This window comes from Melopsittacus undulatus, chromosome 6 (genome assembly GCF_012275295.1).
Source record: "Melopsittacus undulatus isolate bMelUnd1 chromosome 6, bMelUnd1.mat.Z, whole genome shotgun sequence".
Taxonomy (NCBI): Eukaryota; Metazoa; Chordata; class Aves; order Psittaciformes; family Psittaculidae; genus Melopsittacus; species Melopsittacus undulatus.
Genome location: NC_047532.1, coordinates 51,376,695 through 51,398,557, shown reverse-complemented (window position 1 = coordinate 51,398,557; position 21,863 = coordinate 51,376,695). Strand labels below are relative to the sequence as shown.

Genomic DNA, 21,863 nt, shown 5'->3' with positions numbered 1-21,863 from the left:
TTTGGTTTTCTACCACTGGTGGTGGTATTAAGTCATCTATTGGATACAGTGTTAATTATTAATGAGGGTGTTTGGTAATGGTGACTGCGGGTAGCAGAAGCAGCTGCAGCTGGGCCCTGAGTGAAGAGATTGACTGAGGATTCCTGCATTAGTTAGTGTGTATATAGCTGTGTGGGAGAAAGGAAAACAAGCAGTGAAAGAACAGAAAAGTGTTAAGATTGGCATCTTAGAACAACAGAACTTGGGGATTACAAGGATATTTTTGGTGAAAGACCTATTTTAAGATACACTTTGAGGGAACTACAAATCTTTCTTCTTTTTATGTGTTCACTCCAAGTTCTCCAAGCACCCACAACCGGTGTACAGTATAACCTGTCCTTGCAGATCAGGAGTGCAGGAGCACAAAGCTTTTCTTTCAGTGCCAGTGAACTGAGGCAGGGTGTGAGAAAACTTCACGGAGCCACTCATCTACAGAAAGACTGCTAAAATGCAGGAGAGCATAAAATAGAACTGGCAAAGGTATGTGCTTGGCAGTCATAATACTTGAGGGAATAAAAAAAGCATGGGCAGCAGCAGATCTAAAGCTGCTTTATGTACAGCTGTTCCCAGGGAAAAGAGAGCACCTCAACACATTGCTTTTGGCCTTTACACAAGATTGCCCACTCCATCATGCAAAGCACATCTCTGCCTGTGTTCAAGACAGCTCATGTCTTTTGAATCACATGGATCCAAATCAGTGTAGCTTCACTATCAAGGATTTTCCTAAACAGAAATACACATTGCACAACTGTTGTTAGTGATGTTGACAATTCCGAGGCTAAATAGAGAAAGCCAAATAATTATGGGAAATCAAACTGAGAGGCCCTTGCAGGAAAAGATTTTACTTTATAAAAGGTACTAGAGCCCTCATGAGCAAGGGACTAATCATGGGGTATGGTGGAGTATGGTCCTCCTGTATTGAGTATTTTAATAATAGCTGTTACAGCATTTAACAACACTACATAAAACACTGTAGATACAGGAGGGTTGAATTTATAGTTCTCTGACAGTCATCTCTGAGATAAAGGGCTCTGAATGTTGCTGCCCTTCACATTCCAGTCTTCACAGGAAACAAAAGCAGTTATCAACACCCAGAAGCCCTTCCAGTTTTTGGTGCCATGCCACTTTCTTATCTCTGAATTTTGTTGACTGTACTAAAACTGCTGTGAAAAACAGATCCACGTGAGGTGGTGGTAGGCATTCTGCAAGGCAGCTTTCCTTGAAGACAGTCTTTTGAGGATGGTGTGGTAGCTTTTACAAGTAAATGTTCATTCTTTGGTATCTGAGTAAAAGTTATGGCTTAAATTTTCTAAAACAATCCACAACAGAGATGATAAAGTCAGAGTTGGTAAGACAGCACCATAAATACCTACAGTTGCACACATGTGGAAATCCAGCCTTCTGACTGCAACTGGGAGTGAGATTGTCAGGAAAATACAGGCACAAATAATCATACTTCAATGTTGCATTCACGCTTCCACTTGAGCATAAAGCAGGGCTCCTAAAAATGGTGTTGCCAAGCCTGGGCTGGGACCCATCTTTGTCAGCATTACCTGGTCCAGGTCATTCCGTAAGGCAATTTTGCTTGTTACAAGCTCATGGGCAAGGTCATCATTCTCCTGCTCCAGCCGCATGCTTGCTTCTTGGAGCCTGCGGTTTTCCCTCTGCAGAAAGAAAGGAACAACCAGAAAAGGAAGTTAGTCTTTATCAATATTAAAGTGCAATAAGTGAATATATTGTGTGTGTAAAACACTGAGAAGGCAAGAGTGCACATTAAGACAGAACTGCTGCTCTGGGGAACAACAGTGAATTAAGCCAGCAGTGCGAATGCAGCTATTCCACTTACATCCCAATGGTTGTGTTTGTGTCATATAAGTGACACACTGACTGTAGGGTTTCTCTGTCAAAAGTAAACAGTCCTCTCTGCAAAAGCATTTCGTTTCTGCTTGCTCGTTATCAAAAGAAATTAGGCAGATAAAATCCCACCCAGCAGCAGTGAACAGGGACCAAATAACAGATAACTCATGATAATGTTTTCAATTGAAAGTAAAGCTGTCCTGCTCCTTTATAAAAATTTGTCTGCAGAATTCCATATAAATAGTACATTTTGTATATGATGTAGTGCCAACTTCCCATCTTCCATGAGACAATAAAGAAGAGTATTTATTGGGGAACTCCCTACAGCTCACATAATCTGTATCACCATTCGTGCACTTTATCTGCAACATGTGCCAGGATAACAGTGCATGTTTTGCAGGATACCTGCTGAGAACAAATGTGTCATGGGTTCAGCAGTAGCTCATGCTCTGCCAGGGAGGAGGGAGAGATAGGGCGCCTGGTCTGGGCTAGTCGGGGAGGTATTCCATACCACAGCACGTCCTGCTCGGGGAGGGGACTGGAAGCTGGCTAGGAGGGGAGGGGGAAGCTGTCTCTCTCTTCCGGGCTGGCCTCGTGTCGGCGGGTGGTATCGTATTCTCTCTCCCTGTTTGTCTCCTCTAACATTGATTTGTTATTGGTACCGGTAGTTATTTCTGTTATACCTTGATTGCTGGACTGATTTTACCTCGATCCGTGGGAGTTGTATTCCTCTGGCTCTCCTTCCCATCCCTCCGGGAGTGGGAAGGTGAGAGGGGGGGGGGGGGGGAAACAAAGGGGGAACTGTGCAGATTTAGTTTAAACCACGACAAAATGCCAGATGGAGAAATGGCCTCACTCCCTGAACACAGGCCCAAAACCTGCTTGGTGGGCAAAACATGGAACACAAAATTAAGGACTTCAAGACTGTGGGCCCTCATCCTTGTCACACTGCACTTCTTACCCACACTGTAGAGGCAGAAATGACTACAGAGAGCACAATCAGAGAATGGTTCCATGTCCAGCTGGAGACCAGTAATGAGTGGTGTCCCTCAGGGATTGGTGTTGGGACCGGTCTTGTTTAATATCTTTGTCGCTGACATGGACAATGGAATTGAGTGCGCCCTCAGCAAGTTTGCTGATGACACCAAGCTGTGTGGTTCTGTTGATACACTGGAGGGAAGGAATGCCATTCAGAGGGACCTTGACACGGTTGTGAGGTGGGCTGATGCCAACCTCATGAAGTTTAACCATGCCAAGTGCAAGGTCCTACACCTGGGTCGGAGCAATCCCAGGCACAGCTACAGGTTGGGCAAAAAGCAAATTCATGGTAGTCCTGCGGAGAAGGACTTGGGGGTGTTGGTCAATGAGAAAATGAACATGAGCCAGCTGCAGTGTGCACTCACAGCCCAGAAAGCCAACCGTATCCTGGGCTGCATCAAAAGGAGCGTGACCAGCAGGTCAAAGGAGGTGATCCTGCCCCTCTACTCTGCTCTCATGAGACCTCACTTGGAGTATTGTGTGCAGTTCTGGTGTCCTCAACATAGAAAGGACATGGGACTGTTAGAACAAGTCCAGAGGAGGGCCACGAGGATGATCAGGGGACTGGAGCACCTCCCATATGAAGACAGGCTGAGAAAGTTGGGGCTGTTCAGCCTGGAGAAGAGAAGGCTGCGTGGAGACCTCATAGCAGCCTTCCAGTATCTGAAGGGGGCCTACAGGGATGCTGGGGAGGGACTATTCATTAAGGACTGTAGTGACAGGACAAGGGGTAATGGGTTGAAACTTAAAACAGCAGAGGTTTAGACTGGATATAAGGAAGAAATTCTTTACTGTTAGGGTGGTGAGGTACTGGAATGGGTTGCCCAGGGAGGTTGTGAATGCTCCATCCCTGGCAGTGTTCAAGACCAGGTTGGATGAAGCCTTGGGTGGCATGGTTTAGTGTGAGGTGTCCCTGCCCATGGCAGGGGGGTTGGAACTAGATGATCTTGAGGTCCTTTCCAATCCTAACTATTCTATGATTCTATGAAGGTAAGTACACAGGAGAAGAATGAGCAGTAGTGATTCTTGTTTCTAAAAATCGGTTTCAGTTATTGCTCTTCTAGGGCTGAGAAACAGAATCATATTAAAAAGACGTCTCTGTGTTACAGAATGACAGAATCAACTAGGTTGGAAAAGACTTTAAGGTCCTTTCCAACCCTAACTATTCTATGATTCTATGAGTCTAAGATCATCAAGTCCAACCTTTACACCACGACTGCCAAGTCTACCACTAAACCATGCCACTAGGGGTCTCATCTACTGGTGTTCTGAAGACTTCCAGGGATGGTGATTCCATCACTTCCATGGGAAGCCTGTTCCAGTACCTGATCACCCTCTGGGTGAAGAAACTTTTCCTAATGTCCACCTAAACTTCCCCTAGCACAGTCTGAGGCTGTTACCTCTTGTCCTATCTCCTGTTTCTCGGGAAAAGACACCCTCCACCTTCTCGCTCCATCCTCCTTTAAGGTAGTTCTAGGGAGTTGTAGGGAGGATCTTCATCTTTGGAAGAACACAGCCAGGTGGGACAAATAGAGGTGCCCTCCTCAGATAGATTTTAAGAGAGCAAAGATGTGCTGGCCTTCAGTGACACAATGACTCCCTATCTTTCAAACCAAAAGAGCCTGTAAAGGCAATCTGTGTGCTATGGAAACTCAAAGAGAAATAACAAGTTCCTATGGAAACTCGTAGGTGGAGGAACAATAAATAACCTACATGCTGAGACTACAGAAAGGACCTGTGCTTATATTCTCCAAGACAAAACAGTGAATATATATCAGCACTTAAGACAGCAAAAAATTTCCAAGAGTTGTTCAGTGAATGCTTTCCTACAAAATGTGATTTGTTTGCATTAGCACATTAAGACTTGTCTTCACTTCCTCCTGCTCACCAGCTATGCTCAGGTATTTTTAATTTCCAAACTCACCATCATGAAACTGCAATTTTTGTTTCTGTTACAAGATTTTGCATAATTATCTTTAACAAAAAAAAAGACAACTTTTAAGAGGGTGCTAAAAAAGGCCTCTTCTGTGTGGGAGCTTCCCCTGTGGCAGGAAGCAGAACCTCTACAAATACTCTCTCCTTAATGTGACCCCATTGTGTAGCTAGACTGTGCACTGCCCTGTACAGGAAAGTATGTTTGTTTCCTTTCCAAAAGACCATACTTTAAATAACTTGTTTTGTTACCAAAACAATAAAAAGTAAGTAAAATACTTTTGTTTCAACACAGTTAAAATAACCACTGCTAAAAGATGCATAACTTTGGGGATCTTTTTTATTTTAATTGCACTGTATTCTGTTTGGGATTTTTTTAATAAGTAAAATTCTTTTGTAAGGATAATATAAACCTCAGAGTGTAAAACCAAACTGCAGTCAATTAAAGGAAAAAAATAAAGGCCCCAATGTGTCTTTATCTCTGTATTTTGGTCAGACCATCTTAAAAATGTTTATTTTATAGACATAGCTCTGCCAGTGTGTAGCTATCAAAAAGTCATGGAACTCATGCAAAAACTGGGACCAGATCAAGACAGTATTGCTGCCAGGTGCTGCAGTACCAATACCTTTTCATAGGGTGTTTGTCAGAGGGAGAAATCACGAAATTCTTAATACTTCCACAAATTAATCCAGAAAGAAGTCTGCTTTAACATTTTTGCTATGCTTTTGCCAAAAGCTTCAGTGTCCGCAAAGCAAGCAGCACAATGTGAAGTTCAAAGTTCCTGCTTTGCATTCGCAGACAAGTGGGTAAGCAAGCTTACGTGGTTGGAAATGCAATATCCTCCTCTTAAACTAGAATTTACAAGGCATATAAGTAAGTTAAAGATCTCTTACCTTGGTCTATCCAGTCAATAGCTAAGAAATGTTTTTATCTTGCTCACCATGCTTCTAATTTCCAGCTGAAAGTCTCTTCTAGGGCCACCTTTACTCTTCCTCCACACAGGGCAGTGTGCCAAGCTAGGCAGTTTGTCCTTCCCAGCTCCTCCTCCCAAATTTATTAGTGAACAACTGCCTTCTTCCTCAGGAGGAAACTATTAATCTGCTTAAGCCTAAATAAAACCTAACGTTACACAGTACAGAAATAGCAAATAGAGCTTTTCATATGTAGCATATTTTCAAAGGCCCTGAAATATTTACAGGGTTTTATAAAATACCATTCATAATGGCATGAAGTTCAACAGATGGAGCTCATTTGTTACAGCAGGATTCACATCACAGGCAGCATTTTGTAACCTGGCATAAGCCAACTAGTCAGACCTGCCAGTTGTCCTTGGTGTAAACAGAGAGCTTCCTGCCATTTCTCTATGCACCACTAACAATTTACTAACTATGACAACCATTTCCTTCTCTTCAGCGTAGCTCAGTTTCTACAGTTAGTAAAATAAGAGATTCCTCTTTCCCAAATTCCTCCTCCTGTCTACAAAAGGCAGATGGTGAACTCTTGATTAGCTTTTAAAAGGAGGATACTGCATTTCCAAAATGGACAAACACTGCTGATACATACAAACACAAATAAACTTACCTCCTGTAAAGTCACAGACCAAACACTGCTTTCAACCATTGGTGTAAAGACAGTGAAAACAGGATATGAAATAATTTTTAATACCAACAAAGACAGAAAAAAAGAAAAAAAAAAGTTGCCGATTCTTCAGTGGGTTTTTGATTCAGAGTTTTAAAGAGGGTATAATCCAGCTTCCACCACAGGCTGGGCAGAAAGAAGGAGGCAAATTTGAAAGCTGAAGCAAGCCTCAGCTCAGGAAGACTGAAATGTTGAACTCCACCCTCTGCTCCCTTCCAGCCAGCACCAAGGACCAAATCCTGACAAGATTAGTGGCGATGATGCATCCTCTCTGTGCTGCTACTCAAGCAGGGTGTAACGAGTCACAAACCTTGTTAAGCAATTCAGTGTCACATTTGCTGATGAGCAAACACCCAAACCCCAGATCTTGGGCATGAACAAATCCTCAGTGGCAGAATGCAAACACTGATTAAAATTAACTTCTCTGGATGTGAGCAAATGGAAGTCTTCATAACCCATTGGAAAGGGCTCTCGATGGCAGAGCTGCTCTGAAGGAAAACCCTGTGAACCTCCATCTAGAAACCCAAAAGGCTTTTACAGTAAACTATCCAGGAAAACCTCTCATGGGAAGCAACACAGAGGCTCCTGGGGATGGTTTGTGTTTTCTGTTCGTTGATCCTGGAGCAATATTCCCAAAAGTGCCCCAGCACACTTTTTTTTTTTAATTTTTTAAACCACAAACACTGATCCACACCAAGAATTATCTCACATGTTTCCTCATGATGGGTACCATTCAGTTACCAGGACTCTGAATAAAAATGACCAGTGTATGAATTTTTGCTTCCACTTCAAATACACAAAAGGCTAATTATGTCCAAGTTACACATTTATTCAGACAGAAACCTTCTCCGTTGCACAACAAGGTCCACAGAGGAAAAGGCGTTTCTACCCTTAGAACAAAGCTGCTTGCAAAACTCCAGCACTTCTTTGTATGGTTATATCCTCTTTATTTTAAATCAGAAGTCCCAAGCCCAACTCTGGTAATTTCTCATCAAGTCAACCAAAACCCTGTTAACACGAGATGTTCTCAAACACAAAAAAAATTCCAACCCTGTAACGTATATATATAAATATCAGTCTGGACTATGTGCAATTCAGTTTTATTCCTGGCTTCTATAGGCAACCTGCAATTTATTTGAACCAAAAGTCATGAAATTTGGTGACAAACAGCAATTTGGAACATACTTACTTTCGCAGCTTTTAAAAATCTATCTGACAAAACATGAGTGATAATTTGTTACAAGCAATGGAAAATAAAAGTGCCTATAAAAGCACATACTTTTCCTAAATAATGTTTGTAAATACAGGAGGAAACAAACACACACACAAAAAGGCACTCATTAATACTGTTCTTTGGTAAGTCAAATCAACATGTAAAATATGAGCTGGGCGGGAAGTCCTGTGGCGTATAACACAGTTTACTGTTGCACATGAATTTGACCTGTCAAGAAAATGCAACTGGTTAATGGCAGGCCAGAAGTTGCAAAACCATCCCTTTTCTGGGGCCTGTTGTGAATGTGGGGTCAGCGGGTTTGGAGGAGCCTCCTGCCTGGACATAGCCAGCTGCCCTCAGGCAGTAAGTGTCTCTTTCCTGGCCTTTCAACAGGAGGCTGCTTCGCTGCACTGTTCTTGTGCATGGGACCACTTCTACAACCTGAGCACTGGGGAGGAGAGGAAGAAGGGGGCTGTGCCCTCATTGCTCTGGTTTGGTCCTGGTCTCCCCTAGATGCCCAGGTGAAAGTCAGACCCTCATGTAAGAGCTGTGTTGGCTCCCGCAAGTTCCCTTCACACTAGTGCAGCGAATGGCCCATCTACTCAACAGTCCATCAAGCCACAGGTCACAGGGAGGTGCTTTACTCAGGACATCCTTCATCACAGCTCAGAAATGTCGGTGTCCCTGTGGTCCTGACAAATCTCTACTGGCAATAAAAACTGTAGCATACTGCAAACAACAAAAACTAACTAAAAACTATCAACATACTGAAAACCTATTTCCTTCTTTGCCTATGAGACTTAATATTCTGCAGGGATCTCCAGCAATCCCATTCCCTTCCTGGGCAGTAAACTAAAACCTCGTTTTGTTCTGGGAAGAGAAACTGTAAAAATTACAAAGATGTAGGCCTTTAGGGCACAGCCCACACAGAGAGAGCACAAGGCCAGAGAGAGGTAACTGCAACACTGCACTCAGAGGCAGTACTGGCTTTTCAGCAGTGTAGATTCAGTCCTTTCCCAAACCAACTCTGTCTGGGCAAAGTCTAGCACTGATGCTGCCAAAATGAAATGCACTTCTAAATGCATAGGCTGCAGAGTGATCATTTAAGGGACAAGCAAAGTTGGCTCTCCACTTTCTGCCTGTGAGGAGCCACATGGTTGTATTTCTTGCTGCCCTTTGCAAACACTCTTGAAGAGTGGATTCCTATCAACCTCAGATTGACACATTAATAAAATCGCACAAGCAAGACAAGGAATAGAGAGCACTTACAAGCATTTCTCTGTGACACCCATCAGGTGAAGAATGCCTCCGAACTTTGAACTTAATGTGCAACTAAGCAGTTACAGGGACTCTCTCTAACCACAGCATCACTGAGTGGATCAGACCCAATACAGCTCAATAAAAAATATCACAAAGTGAGTTTCAACGGTGCAAGCCAAAACCACGGGCTGTGTTCTGACTGTGACAGTGGCCAAAGAGTCACTTTCTACACCCTCATTTGCAGCTTCCACAGGGTTTTAAAGAACCCTTATTTGTCTTCTAAGTATGTTTTAAATTCCACAATGCTGTAAGTGAACCAAAACCAGTCAGTTCATCAGCAGCAGGTTGTGTTTTTTTTCTAAATAGGTCACACTCACTGTTGGCTCTTAGCTGCTGCAGCAGTCCCAGTTCTCACAAACAGTAATACCTACACCCCTGGACATCAAAAGAACTATAGTCAAACCAATATTTTTCACAGGCAAATATTCTAAAAAATAACAAATGTCAGTTTTACTTTCTGTGTACCTTTAACTCACATTGATGAATGACGGCATAGGCTTTCACTACAGGTTTTCGTACGGTGGTTTTCTGAACAGGGTGCACTTTCCTTACATTCACAGACCACATAAACCTGTTGCACCCTCTATGTTTATTTACTACCCCATGCTCCTTGTAGACACCATAGCAACCGCAATGGCACTTAACATTTTAAGGCATAATGAAAACCAGCAGGAAAACAGTACAGGTGTATGTAAGCAATGCTAAACTGGGCAATGGGCACTAAAGTGCTTCCTCTCTGGCAGCTTTACCTAAAGAAAACTGAATTTCTCAAACCAGGGTAAGCAATAAAAGGATCCTGAACACCAAGTGAAGTATATGCTTAGAGGCAGAGCCTCCATCACACAAAAATCTATGGCAACAGAATGTAGCTGTGACAATAAAAGCCAAATACACTGGAAAGATAAAGAGTGCTGATCCAAAATTAAAGAACTATTTTTTTTGTGAACTATCAAGCTATAATATTAATAACTGAACCTTTATTTCTCTGCTGTTTTAAAGCAGGATATTTATCACTATTAATTGTATTGCAGTAGTACCTTAGGACCCTGGGAAAGCTATGGCTCCCACACTACTAGGCATTGTATTAGCAAAAAATTACTGATGCTTGGTATTAACAGAGATGAATAACAAGGATCATATCAGTCAAGGAAGAGTTCATCTTCCGAAAGTCTCTGTGGATGCCACTGCACACAGCTTGTGCTAGAGCAATGTGTATTTTCTCCTTTTTGTGTCTGTAGCTGAGAATCACCCTTTGTTTCTGCATCTCATGAAGATCTCCCATAAAAGTGCAACAGCAGGAGAGTTACCTACAAACATATAAACTGAAAGAAGAAAAATGTTATATGTGGCCACTTGCAGATGTCTTGAGAGTTACAAATTATCTGTGATTGAAATATTCATGAAAAAACACTAATGCCAAGTGTTCAAAGTGCTTGTTCAATAGGGGGGATGGGTTTCACCTGCCACTGAACTTCCCTAAGGTCTGCACTGGCATATCCCAGAGAGGCGAGCATGGTACACACAACTCTGCTTAATCACTAGAACAGGGTCACTCCCTGTGGGATTCAGCCAATGAAACAGGTTCCCATAGAGCACCTCCCGTACCTGGTATCTGTCCATGGGATCTTCCTGCTGCAGCTGACTCTCTCGCATCGTTTGGTACTCTCTCTCATATTTCTTCAGCTTTTTTGTTGGCACCTGTGAAGCAGATTTGGAAAACATGCATTTAAAGACTAGAAGAACACTGGAGAGGCTGTCTGAAAGCTCTTCTTACAAACAGAAAGCCGAGGAAGTGCTGGAAAGCCACAGCTGAATAAAGTTACTCCCCATTGTCACCCTTCCCTACTCAGCAATCCATATCACACACTTACCAACACAGTTCACATGGACAGAAATCTTCCTGTACGTACTGCTGTTAATTATTCAAGTACTTTAAGGAAGAGTGAAGTAGAGACATTTCAGTAAGAGTAGCAAGAAGAAAAAAACATCAACAACAGGAGAGAACAGGAAAGGGGAAAATATGCTTTGATATGTATGATTCACCAAAACAATGCCTTAGCAAGAGCCCTGTTAAAACTGTGACTAGAAAAAGGAGTGTTCATACAAAAGGACCAGACAATTTCCCAGGAGAGATACAGGAAATGCTTTTTATCACTGAGAGTATTAGTGTCTAAATTATAGCTTGGCACCAATGCTCTCATGAAGCCTGTCATCAGACTCCTCCTAGTCAAAGGTGGAGACGCTGCAGTGCTCGCTCCCAGCCACAGCAGGGAAACAGTGAGGCGACTACACAGAAATCACATGCAAATTTAGTAAACCACCATGCAGAAAGGTACAGTCCCAGACAGCTTGATTCTGGGAAAATACAGCTTTAACTTGAAAAAAGGTACACAAAGAACACTTGTGTTCTTTTAAACAAAGCGTGGAGATTTTGTGCTTTACTTTCACCTTTTAATTGGGTACACAGTGCCATAGGAATGATCTCATCTCCCTCTGGAGAACTTTGATAGCTTTAGTCTGTCCCCACCATACAAAAAGAAGCTGGCCCTGCTAAGTGTTGGGTCATCTGCTGGAAGCTGGAGGGATCCCCAACATCAGATACCATCGTAACGTGCTATTCCTGTATTTGTTATGCATGTATCTGTTACTCTTGCCTGTATTGATTGTATCTAGCTGATTCCTGGTGTGAGAACATGCCACTGTCACCTTGCCTTAGGCAAACAATTACTGCCAATGAGTAGAGATACATGTTTACATGCAGATTTGGTGGTGGTGTGGCCTGTGGTGGAGCATGGTCCTATGCTCTCCAGCAAGCGAACAGCACAGCAACAACCTTCTTAGCCACATTGACTAAGTAATAAATAACCCAAAACAGGGAACAAGTCATGAAAGGTGTGAGCATGAGGGTGTAAATATCATGTTGCAACTCAGAAAATAGCTTCCATGCTTTTTGAAAGAATAGTGTGATTTACTGCTGTTAGTATTTATTTATGCTACAGCGTTGTCTTAACTGGCAAGTAGTACCTAAATATAGTGAAAGTGTATATTATTGGGGGAAAAGAGGAGAATTCCTATTAGCAAACCAGTCCATAGTAATCCACTTATCTCATAAACCAGAAACTTGAAAAGGTATGCTTAATAACTTTGGTAGAGACTATTGCTTCCCTCTTATTGTCTATTCAGCCACATTACTCAAAGGAGTTGATAATTTACTACAGCACTTTCTTCTCTGTATATAGACTAATAAATGAAAAAAAAAAATTTAAAAGCCCATTTCCATATTCTCCATTTTAATTCCCTGGAACAGTCTGTGAACTCAACAAGGGCATTCTCTGTAAGCCCTTCCGTAAGTGCATCATGCTAGCTATGCTTCAGTCTTCATGGACTGATCCTGAACAAAGTGCTCATAAATTTGCTGTAAAAGCTTCTGCAATATTGATTTCTTCTTCCTTTAGCACCATGGGGTATATTGGCTGGAACCGATGGTTATCAAATTTAGGAGACTTTTATGGTTTATAAACATTGCTCATCTGTTTATCTCAGTATCTTATCTCCTTGACTCGTTTTATTTTATTGTGTTCAAGCATAAAATCATGTCACAACTAGTACACAGAGAAAAAGCCGTGTGGAGCATCTAAATAAAACACCCATGCAGAACTGAACAAGCAAAACCTCTTTCAGAAAAAACCCTAGCAGACTCCTGCACTGAACACTTGAAGCCCTCACTGCAGTGAGGTGATATGTGACAGGTGAGAAACAAAACTGCTTTGGTTTTAGCTGTCCCCATGTTCAGACAAGCAGGGCCGGAAAAATCTGCTTCACCTTCTCTGGCAATCCTGAGCATGAGACGTGCTGGGCATCGGCATCCGCTCAGCTCCAGGAGACCTTCCCCTCACTCTGAATTTTAGCTGTGTACAGAGAGTTCAGCCTGACCTCACTGGATTAATAAATCCCACACCTATGACTCCTTCCTCCAAAATGTTTTATTACTCTAATGAAGCACAAGCACTCAGAGGAGGTAGTCATCACTGTGTTCATTTGACAGCACAGGAAATGGTAGCAGAGATGTAAAGTGATTTCCTAAACATACTGAAGACAGCCAGAGGCTGATGCAGACAGAAAAATCCTATTACCCAATTTCTCATTTCCAGCTTCGCCACAATGCCAGACTGAGCATAGTATCTCTTTCCAGGATTTCCAGTATCTTCTTTTCTCTTATCTAGCACTGCATAAACAGTCCAAAACAATATAGTCCCATCACACTGACAGTGTGTTAGTATTCTGTGATCTCTGCACTCTTTTTTCCTCTCTGCTTCTCACCTCAATGTGGAAGGGGGGAGGGAGGAGAAAGAAAGAGAAAAAGCAATTTAACAAAATGTGCAATACTTTCCTTTCCCATTCTTTGAAGCAGGTGACTTAATTTTCTGTTTCAGTGGTGATGGATTTGCTCAGTATTTCAAGATTGAGGCAAGGGACCTGTATCTGTCCAAAGGCAAGGTTACACTGTTCTGATGACTGATTGTAGAAGACTCCCAGGCTTGCTTTGGGTGAGCAATGACAGCAACCACAGACACTGGCTACAACCCAGCTTCCCTTTTATCCATCCATCACACACATCCCGGGCTGTGATGCCCATGGTAAGCCCAGACTCTTCCCACTGCTGCAAAGCAGGACCATTTCCAAGCACATATTAATGCCTGGGAGTCCACTCCGGTGGTGGTAGGACCAGCCTGATCTCAACTCAACCTTAGCTCAGTCCTTCCACACACCCGGGAGTACTGGCTTTCACAAATGTACTGTTATATGAGCCCTTCTTGAGGAAATATGAGTTAGGCTTGTGCATACTCAATTTTCCTCACATTATGATTTAAAATAATACTAAAAGCATGTGAATTTCAAAATGACATTTGGTTCTGTGAAATATACCATATGAAAACTGTAAGCTTTAAACAGAACCCCATCAGATAAGCAACGACACATTTCAGATAGCACTCATCGTCTTAATCCAGACTCAAAGTTGTATCAATTTGTTCCAGGTAACATTTCGTATCTAAAAGACAACTAAATCAGGTTCAAGGAAGGACAATACAGCTCTATTTAAACACTTTATTAGGCCAAATGAAGGCCTAATATATATATATATTTTTTTTTTTAAATTTAAGGCCTATTTTTTTTAATGTAAAAAAAAAAACCACCATGTGAAGAAACTGTCTCAGTGCTCTGCTGGTCTGTGCTATCATTGCTACGGGTAACTGCATTACCTCTTTCTTAAAATGTGGTTGCCAAAAGGTATGAAAAAGTGTCCTGCAGTATCTGCCACTGGGAATAAGATTCGGAAGTAGATAAGCAATTCATTTTTTTTAGGGAAGGGTGCAGTAATGAAATGAATAAACAACGTTGACACAATAGACTTGTCTCTTGGCTTAGACTTTAAAGGGGGTGAGTGGGATGTAAGAGTTAGGTATTATGCAACACAATCTGAACAACTGTATCCCCAATGAGATATTAGCCACAAGCATGAAACCTGAGAGGAAAAAGTGCAAATCACAATTTCTCACAAAACTCCATTTGCGCTGAGTAGTCTGCAGAGAAAATCTGGAGCATTCATTTGCAGAAAAAAATGTAGGGATTAAAACCAGCTGCTACCTAAAGAAAATTCACAAGCTGAAGCACAGCTGGAAGAATTCCCATTTCTCCTTTTGTCACCATGTGGTGAAGGGCTTGCTGATAACAAGCTGTTTCACCACAGGTTTGAAATTAAGTGGAACAGTCCTCATCAGTGTTTCACCTACCTACAGCAGTGCATTCAGACATCCTCCACTCTAAAACACACAATAAATCTCATTAAACATAGTCTAACCCCTGTTTTGGGGGCAACATGATTGCAAAGTTTTGTGAAGCAGCCTCTCAGACACCATCTGATTCTCACATTAACCTTATTGCAACTGGCTTTGGGCAAGCCTGCAGCACAAAACCTGCGGTGCTTGGGCTGATGAGCCACCTCTCATCACAGTGGACAAAGGTGGGTCCATGGTACTATTATTCTGCTTGAGCTTGCGTGTTGCATACAGCACAATAAAAACCCCGAATATCAGATGCTATTTTACCATCTACGCTGGCAGGAAGGAGATGTTCCCTGCAATTCCTTGGAAACGTACATTTTGTTGGAGAGATCATCTGCTTAACTTGTGTCTGTCTGAATGCCTGCTGCAGAACAGCACCTCTCTCCACCTTGCAGTTGGAAAAAAGAACCAATAGAAATGCTCTTTATATCAGCAAAGCAGTCTGCTCCACACCAGCCCACATAGGTACCCCTTCCTTGCAGGGGGAGAGTTTTCCTCCTTCTGCAAGTTAACTCGTTGCCAGCTCTGTAGGTGAAAGAACCTCTTGAAGAGAGACTTCAGGATAACACAAATCCAATCTGAAAGCTGGCTGGAGGCAAAGGAAATCAGCTTTGCTCTCTTTTTCTATTTTTTAATTTATCCACATCAGTCCATTATCAAAATACATCAATTGCACCTGAGACTCCCACAGGAATTTATAAAGACAAGGGAGAGGCTGGTTGCAAAATTTGCAGAGTACCTGCACAATTTGCTGTGATTCAAAATGGCAGTGGCCACAGTCAGTGATGCTGGATGATTTCCAACACCAGATCCCTTTGTCAGATTTTAATCTGATGTATTTCCATTCATCTAAACCTGCTGAACCTGGCACAGCACATTATTCTTCTACAGCTCTGTGGTTTAAAGATCTGATTAACTAAGTTAGAAAGCTGACACTGGGAGATATTAAATAAACCTCACTGTACAGCAATCCAGTGGCAACACAAGAAAAGAGAACAAAATTCAGATTCCCTGAATCTAAACACCAGCGTGTACTTTTGCACTTCCTTACAGTGCTTGTGTTTGAGGCACATATATTGACTGCAAAAAAAAAAGGCTAAAGGAAAGGATGTTCGGATTTTGGCACAGAGTCTTTAAAACACTCCCTTCACAGATCCCTGGTTTTCAGCATTCAAAAATTCATTTTCACTTTGAGATATGGAGGGCTTATTATCCACTTCAGCTCTATTTGTTTTAGCAAAAAAAGAGACACCCTGAGTGGCTTAAAAGCAGTGTTTGGAAATGGCTGATTATTTTATACACTTGCAGCTGATGTCTAGTAGCTCACCCAGACAAAAGTGCTTCCTGTCATGTACAGATAAGGGCTTTAGTATTGAGATGCACACCGTGAAAGGAAACAGCTATATCCACTATGTCAGCAAGCACCCATTTTGCATTTAAATTGCCTCTAGTCAACAGGAGTACTGCGGATACCAATACTTGAAACATCTGAGATGAAAAATAGCTGTGTACAGGTCATTTTTATTATCTGACATAACTTAAGGACGCCTGAACCACGACATCTCTGCTACAAAAGAATGTAATCAGCTAAATGAAATTACCTATGTACCCCAAGCCCACACATTAGGATCAGGTAACTCGGGGAACTGACACTCTGAGGAGCCATCAGGACAAGGCCCTGCTCTGGACAACAGAGGTACTATGAAGAGCAGCAGTTTTTTTCCAGCATGGAGTTTATTCATTGGTTTGTACCTCATACCATAACAGTTCTAACTGATTTTGTGTCTTACATACACCTTTTGCTATACAGCTTCTGTGATCTCTGAGGTAAAAGACAAGCAAATATGATCTCTTTCTTATGGCCTATTATTGTAACTTGGGATTACTTTGGTGGCTCTACCTTGTAACTGAAGTACAACAGTTTGTATACACATTGAACGTTGTCTTGGCATAGCTAACATGCTACTCTGACATCAAACCATCTGGATTTTTCTCAGCAGAAAAGACAACCGTACAGCTTTAAAACATGAGTGATCAGTGCAACCAGCACTCCAGCCAACATGGCTGGCTTTCTTTATTGCGAGTTCATGTTGACACAGCTAGAAGGAAGCAATAAAGAAGAGATGTGTGTAATGAAGGGTGCATGAAGGCACAAACTGAACAAGATAAACCCCACTGAAATACATTTTTCAAACTCGGCACTGTATACCAAATCCTTCTGAAAACTGGGTTCAAAAAGAACCAAAATAGTTACAGACAATGGAGACAGAGTATTTTTAACAACTGACACATTCACCTACACAAACTTTCTAATCCATCTTCTAGTGATTGAGAAATTAGGCTTCTGCAAAGATATTAACTGCCTTTTCATCTACTTTCAGCACTCCTTTCAAAGTTGATTAACATAGTGATCATGGAGACACCGACAGAACACGGATAAATACGTGTACTTTGTGTTTGCTATGATTACACACAAAGTTTTTGGGTTTGTATATAGCTTTACTAAGGTGTGCTGTATTATATTAATGGCAATCTACAAGAAAAAACAAGTGAGGTAAGAAAGCTGAAGGCTCAGAATTCAGGAGCTTCAGATCTTTCATATGACCCATTGCACTTTCTCATCTTAATATGCTGACTACTGTATCTAACAGACTTGAAGTGGCTCTATCAATCTCACCTGACCTGTGGGGAGACAAATAAGTTAAATTTATGCTAACTTATTCTTTACTCTAATTTAACCATTTTTCCAGTTAAATGTTGAAATATGGCCTTGTGAAGTAAATCATCTCCTACGCTTCTTTAATTGCAAAGATTCATGCTGATGCCCAAAATGTTGAAGGACATTAAAACTAAAGACTTAATGAACCAATAATGTCTTGAAATTTGCTTCAAATTTCTTCTCCCAAATGGACTTGTAACAGTGACAGAAACAGAAGCAGTTTCTTGAGTGCCCAAAACACTTGTGCAAATTTTCACACAATTCTTTATAAGAATGAAATGAGGAAGGTCCACCATACTGAAATGTCCTGCTATTAAACATTTAATCACAAAGATTCCATTTGCATTTATGTCTGTTTGAAACATTGCTTAAATAATTTCTTCTTGATCCAGTAACAATAAGAGGGCAGCAGAAAAATGTTTTCAAATATGAAGAGAAAACCAGAAAATAATAGAGGTTATTCATTAGGAACAAATAAAATGATAACTAAAATGAAATGCAGAAGAAAAAAAGCTTAAATTCTTTCTTGGGTGTCATTAGACTGGACTTGATTCTAGACCATACTGAAAACAAGAGGATTCCAAAGTGTTGGTCATACGCATTAATAATGACAGCTCAAAAATAATTATGATTTAGGCAAGTCATAACGGTCCAGAAAATAGCTCAGCTCTGTTGGAAACCAGGCTGCAGGGTTTTATGTAGAGCAGAAGTACTGGCGGAACTAAGGGATGAGATCTCTGGTCCACCAACGTTCATTTTCAGTAATCCTTACCAGTAGAGACTCACTTAGGCCATAAGAAAACTCTGTATTACCAATATTTAAGAACCACAAATAAACCATCTGGATGACTTTGGTTGGTTAGCTGAAACCCAGAAACCCATAGAAATGCTCTGTGGAGCTGATAGAATCCAGCTGATAACTAGCATAGTAATTATAGTAGATAACCAGTAACAGATAATCAACATAACTGGTTCCATGCCAGCATGATTGCATAAACTGTAGCTCTCATTTTATTCTTTATCTACAGGCCAGATTGATAAAAGTATCTTTACACTTGTAACAGTCTTCTCTAGCACTGGAATCACTACCACATGATAGATCTATTTAAAAAAAAAACAAACCCCAAAAAACAACTCAAACCCCAGAAGAGTATCCGATAGCCGTAAAGCCTGAATTAAAAAGCTTCGGAAACGGGTCAAAAAGCCATTGTCAAAGGCAATCATTACTCTATGGCATTTTTCATTTTGGGCTAATGACATTCTAAAGGCTGTCTTCTGGGAATCATAAAAGATTCAGCACTATCAAACATTACATCAGTGGCCTGGAAGTGAAAAATATAGTCCTGCTAATAAAATCTGCAGATGACACATGGATAGAAAGAGCAGTAAAGAAGAAGGAGGACCAGAAATTGCCCACACATGTTCAAATTCTTGGAAACAGCTTACTCAAGTGAAACACGCCACTGTGCTGACTCCAGACCAAATGTATGTAGGGCTTAACTACAGAATAGAGCAGTAAATGTCCAGCTGGTGTTGAATTTGTGAAGAGATGGGATCAGCCCCATTGGACTTTTCCAAAAGTTTGAAAACTTTTCTGCTCTCTGGGAAGAAGGGGTTTGGGACTGGGAGGCACATGCTGTGATGGCAGCCTGCCAGCAGAAAAAGCAAGGTAACCAGGAAAGTTTCAACCCTGGAGTGTCACTGGAATACTGCATCTAGTCCTAGGAGAGGCAGTTGGGGAAAAAAAACAGAGGATGTGGAGCAGAGCCACTGAGCTGTTTTGTGCAGGGTGTAAATGTCTTGCAGGAGGTTTAAGAACTCAAGCTCCTCAGTCTGCACAAGAGAGCACAGACAGCTGATTTGGTCACAGCACGTAAGTACCTTCACAGGAATGAAGTAAGTAATGGTACAGAATGCTGTACTCTGGCACAAAAATGCATGCCAGATTCAAAATGTGAAGATGAAACCAGAATGAATGTGAGAAATTAGAAGCATATTTCGAACAGTGAGAGATTAGCAGATTAACATGGAAAATTATACCTTTCCCACCTCCTGTTACACTCAAATGAGAGCTGGATGCTTTTCCAGAAGAGCATTTAACAGAGTTTTTAATTTTAAAAGAACCCTACTGGAATGAAGTTGGGTGGAAGGGATTAACCATTTCACCTGACATGCTGTCTGTGCTCTTTGTAATGTTGCCTCATGCACAGGTAGCCATTGTCACTACAAGGGCATGCTGCTCATTCGTGTTGTCATCCAACACCCTTTTTACACGAATGCTATCCAGACATTTGCTGCCCAGCCAGCACAGATAATGGAGTTATCCCTGCTCAGGGAGAATACAGGGAGTTTTGCATTTGCCTTTGCTGAACCTCAGGCAGCTCCTCTCAGCCCACTGCTGCTGAGGGCCCTCTGATCAGCAGACCTACCTTGCCATGTGTCCACCACTTACTCTCCAGATTTTGCCACCTGAAAACCAAGCTTTTGCCATCTGAAAAATGGGGTGCATCCTCTTCTGGTGTCTAGGTCTGAAGATTCTAAACAGTATTGGCCCCACTATCAACCCCAAAATACGTTTAACCAGCTGCCAGTTAGACTTCAACACAGTGACCACTATACCCTGTGCTCCTGCCAGGCCACCCTGTTTTTCACCCACTTTGCAGTTAACAAATCTGCTTTGAACATCCTCAGTTTGGCTTCAATGGGAAACTGAGAGCCTAAAAATCATTATGGCAGAGTCTGTTGGCATAAAACCACAAATTGGTGTGTAATCCATAAAATGGCTGGTAATTCCTCTGAACAGTGAGCTAAACACAATAAGCAGGCACGCAAATGAAAATACGTTGAAGCTTTCCAGAAGAATGTCCTTCAACTCTGGATTAATAGGATTATACCACTTAAGTACATCATTTTTATAACCCCTTGGGTCCAAGTTTTCTGTAGATAAGTTGAAAACTGAAATTCCCTAGAGTAATGCTGCTCTATTCTTACACAAACTACCCAGCAGTCCACTTTCATATACTGCCTGGCATGTCTGTGCAAAGCAGTTTCAGAATAACTTGAAATCTTGAAAGCAAGACCACACAGCAAAACAACTGTGTGTCATGGTCACACTGCAATATGACTAATTCTGTTGTATATGTTGGAGGATTGCTATCATACAGGGCTGCTTTGGAGCATATTTAGCAAAACCTTATCTCAGATCATCTACATCCTGTTTAATTGTCTAGTATTTATGTGCATCACAGCAACACTACAAAAACACTGCTACACTTGCCACTGAAAAATTCACATTTGCCATTGAAAAATATGACTAGAATTGATGGGACCTGGACAAGAGCAGATAATTCTGATTTTCCTCACAAAGTTCATTACCTGTGTGGCACTGGACATGTCAGAAGGCTACCACGCAGGGTTGACCTTTAACATAAGCAGTCCATATCACCTATCACCTGGGTCCGGTTTGGTTTCGGTATTTACTGTTTCCCACTTCATGTGGTAACACGTGGCTCTCTCCCCTGTGCAAAAGAAATTCCTGTGTGCCCTGACCTACTGCACAACCCAAATGAGCTATGTAACAAGTTACTAGTTGCAAGATCTCTGAACTACACCACCACCACCCTGGCATCCAAACTGCAGAACAGGATGAAAGCCTCGGAAGAACTTTTTTTGAAGCAAACTTTTCTCTGCGACCAGAGCAGCACACTAGAAACTGCTTTAAAAATAAAGGAAACCTGGATTTTGCAAACAAGATGAATCCCAGAGTGCAAACAATACCTGTGCCAGTAACATGAACTCTCAGAACAAACAAAACCTCTGCAAATTCTTTCTGCGGAACGTTACTTTACGTACATACCTTTGAGCAATGTGGTAAAATGACCAGGACATAGTCAACAGGATTTGCCCAAACTTATCCCATTTGGCAGCTTATCCCACGATTAAACATAGCAACAGAGAGCTGAAAGAAACTTTCTGAGTCATAAGATCCCATCCCTTAGTAGTGCAGGCTCCCACGCACCATCTAATCCTATCATAATCCTGTCAAGCTTAATTTTAAAACCTCCTCAGGTTGTTTGCATCATTATTTGATTATTTAATATACATCAAAACCATTTAAAGGACTAGTGAAGTATTTCCTATGTAAACCCTACAACCCTCACTTTTCTTAAACTTATTTACCAGTAAATAATGCACTGAAACATGTTAATACTCTTGCAGGAAGGTTGGAGCTAGATGTTCTTAAGGTCCTTTCCAACCCTAACT

At 41.5% G+C, this 21,863-nt stretch overlaps 1 protein-coding gene across 15 annotated transcripts in view; it reads right to left on the bottom strand.

Moving 5' to 3' along the window:
* RABGAP1L (RAB GTPase activating protein 1 like) overlaps nucleotides 1-21,863 on the bottom strand; it is a 249,794-nt gene that overhangs the window by 6,266 nt on the left and 221,665 nt on the right. For 10 of the 15 annotated variants that reach the window (XM_031049980.2, XM_031049979.2, XM_005150184.4 and 7 more), the window contains 2 exons: nucleotides 10,644-10,736; nucleotides 1,593-1,703 (listed from right to left, as the gene is read on the bottom strand). In XM_031049980.2, the coding sequence (XP_030905840.1) occupies nucleotides 1,593-1,703; nucleotides 10,644-10,736 (204 nt within the window). Of the gene's footprint in view, nucleotides 1-1,592; nucleotides 1,704-6,448; nucleotides 6,528-7,333; nucleotides 7,947-9,478; nucleotides 10,361-10,643; nucleotides 10,737-10,909; nucleotides 10,930-21,863 lie in introns of those variants that run through there. The other 5 variants (XM_031049981.2, XM_031049989.2, XM_031049988.2 and 2 more) reach the window with 4 other exon arrangements.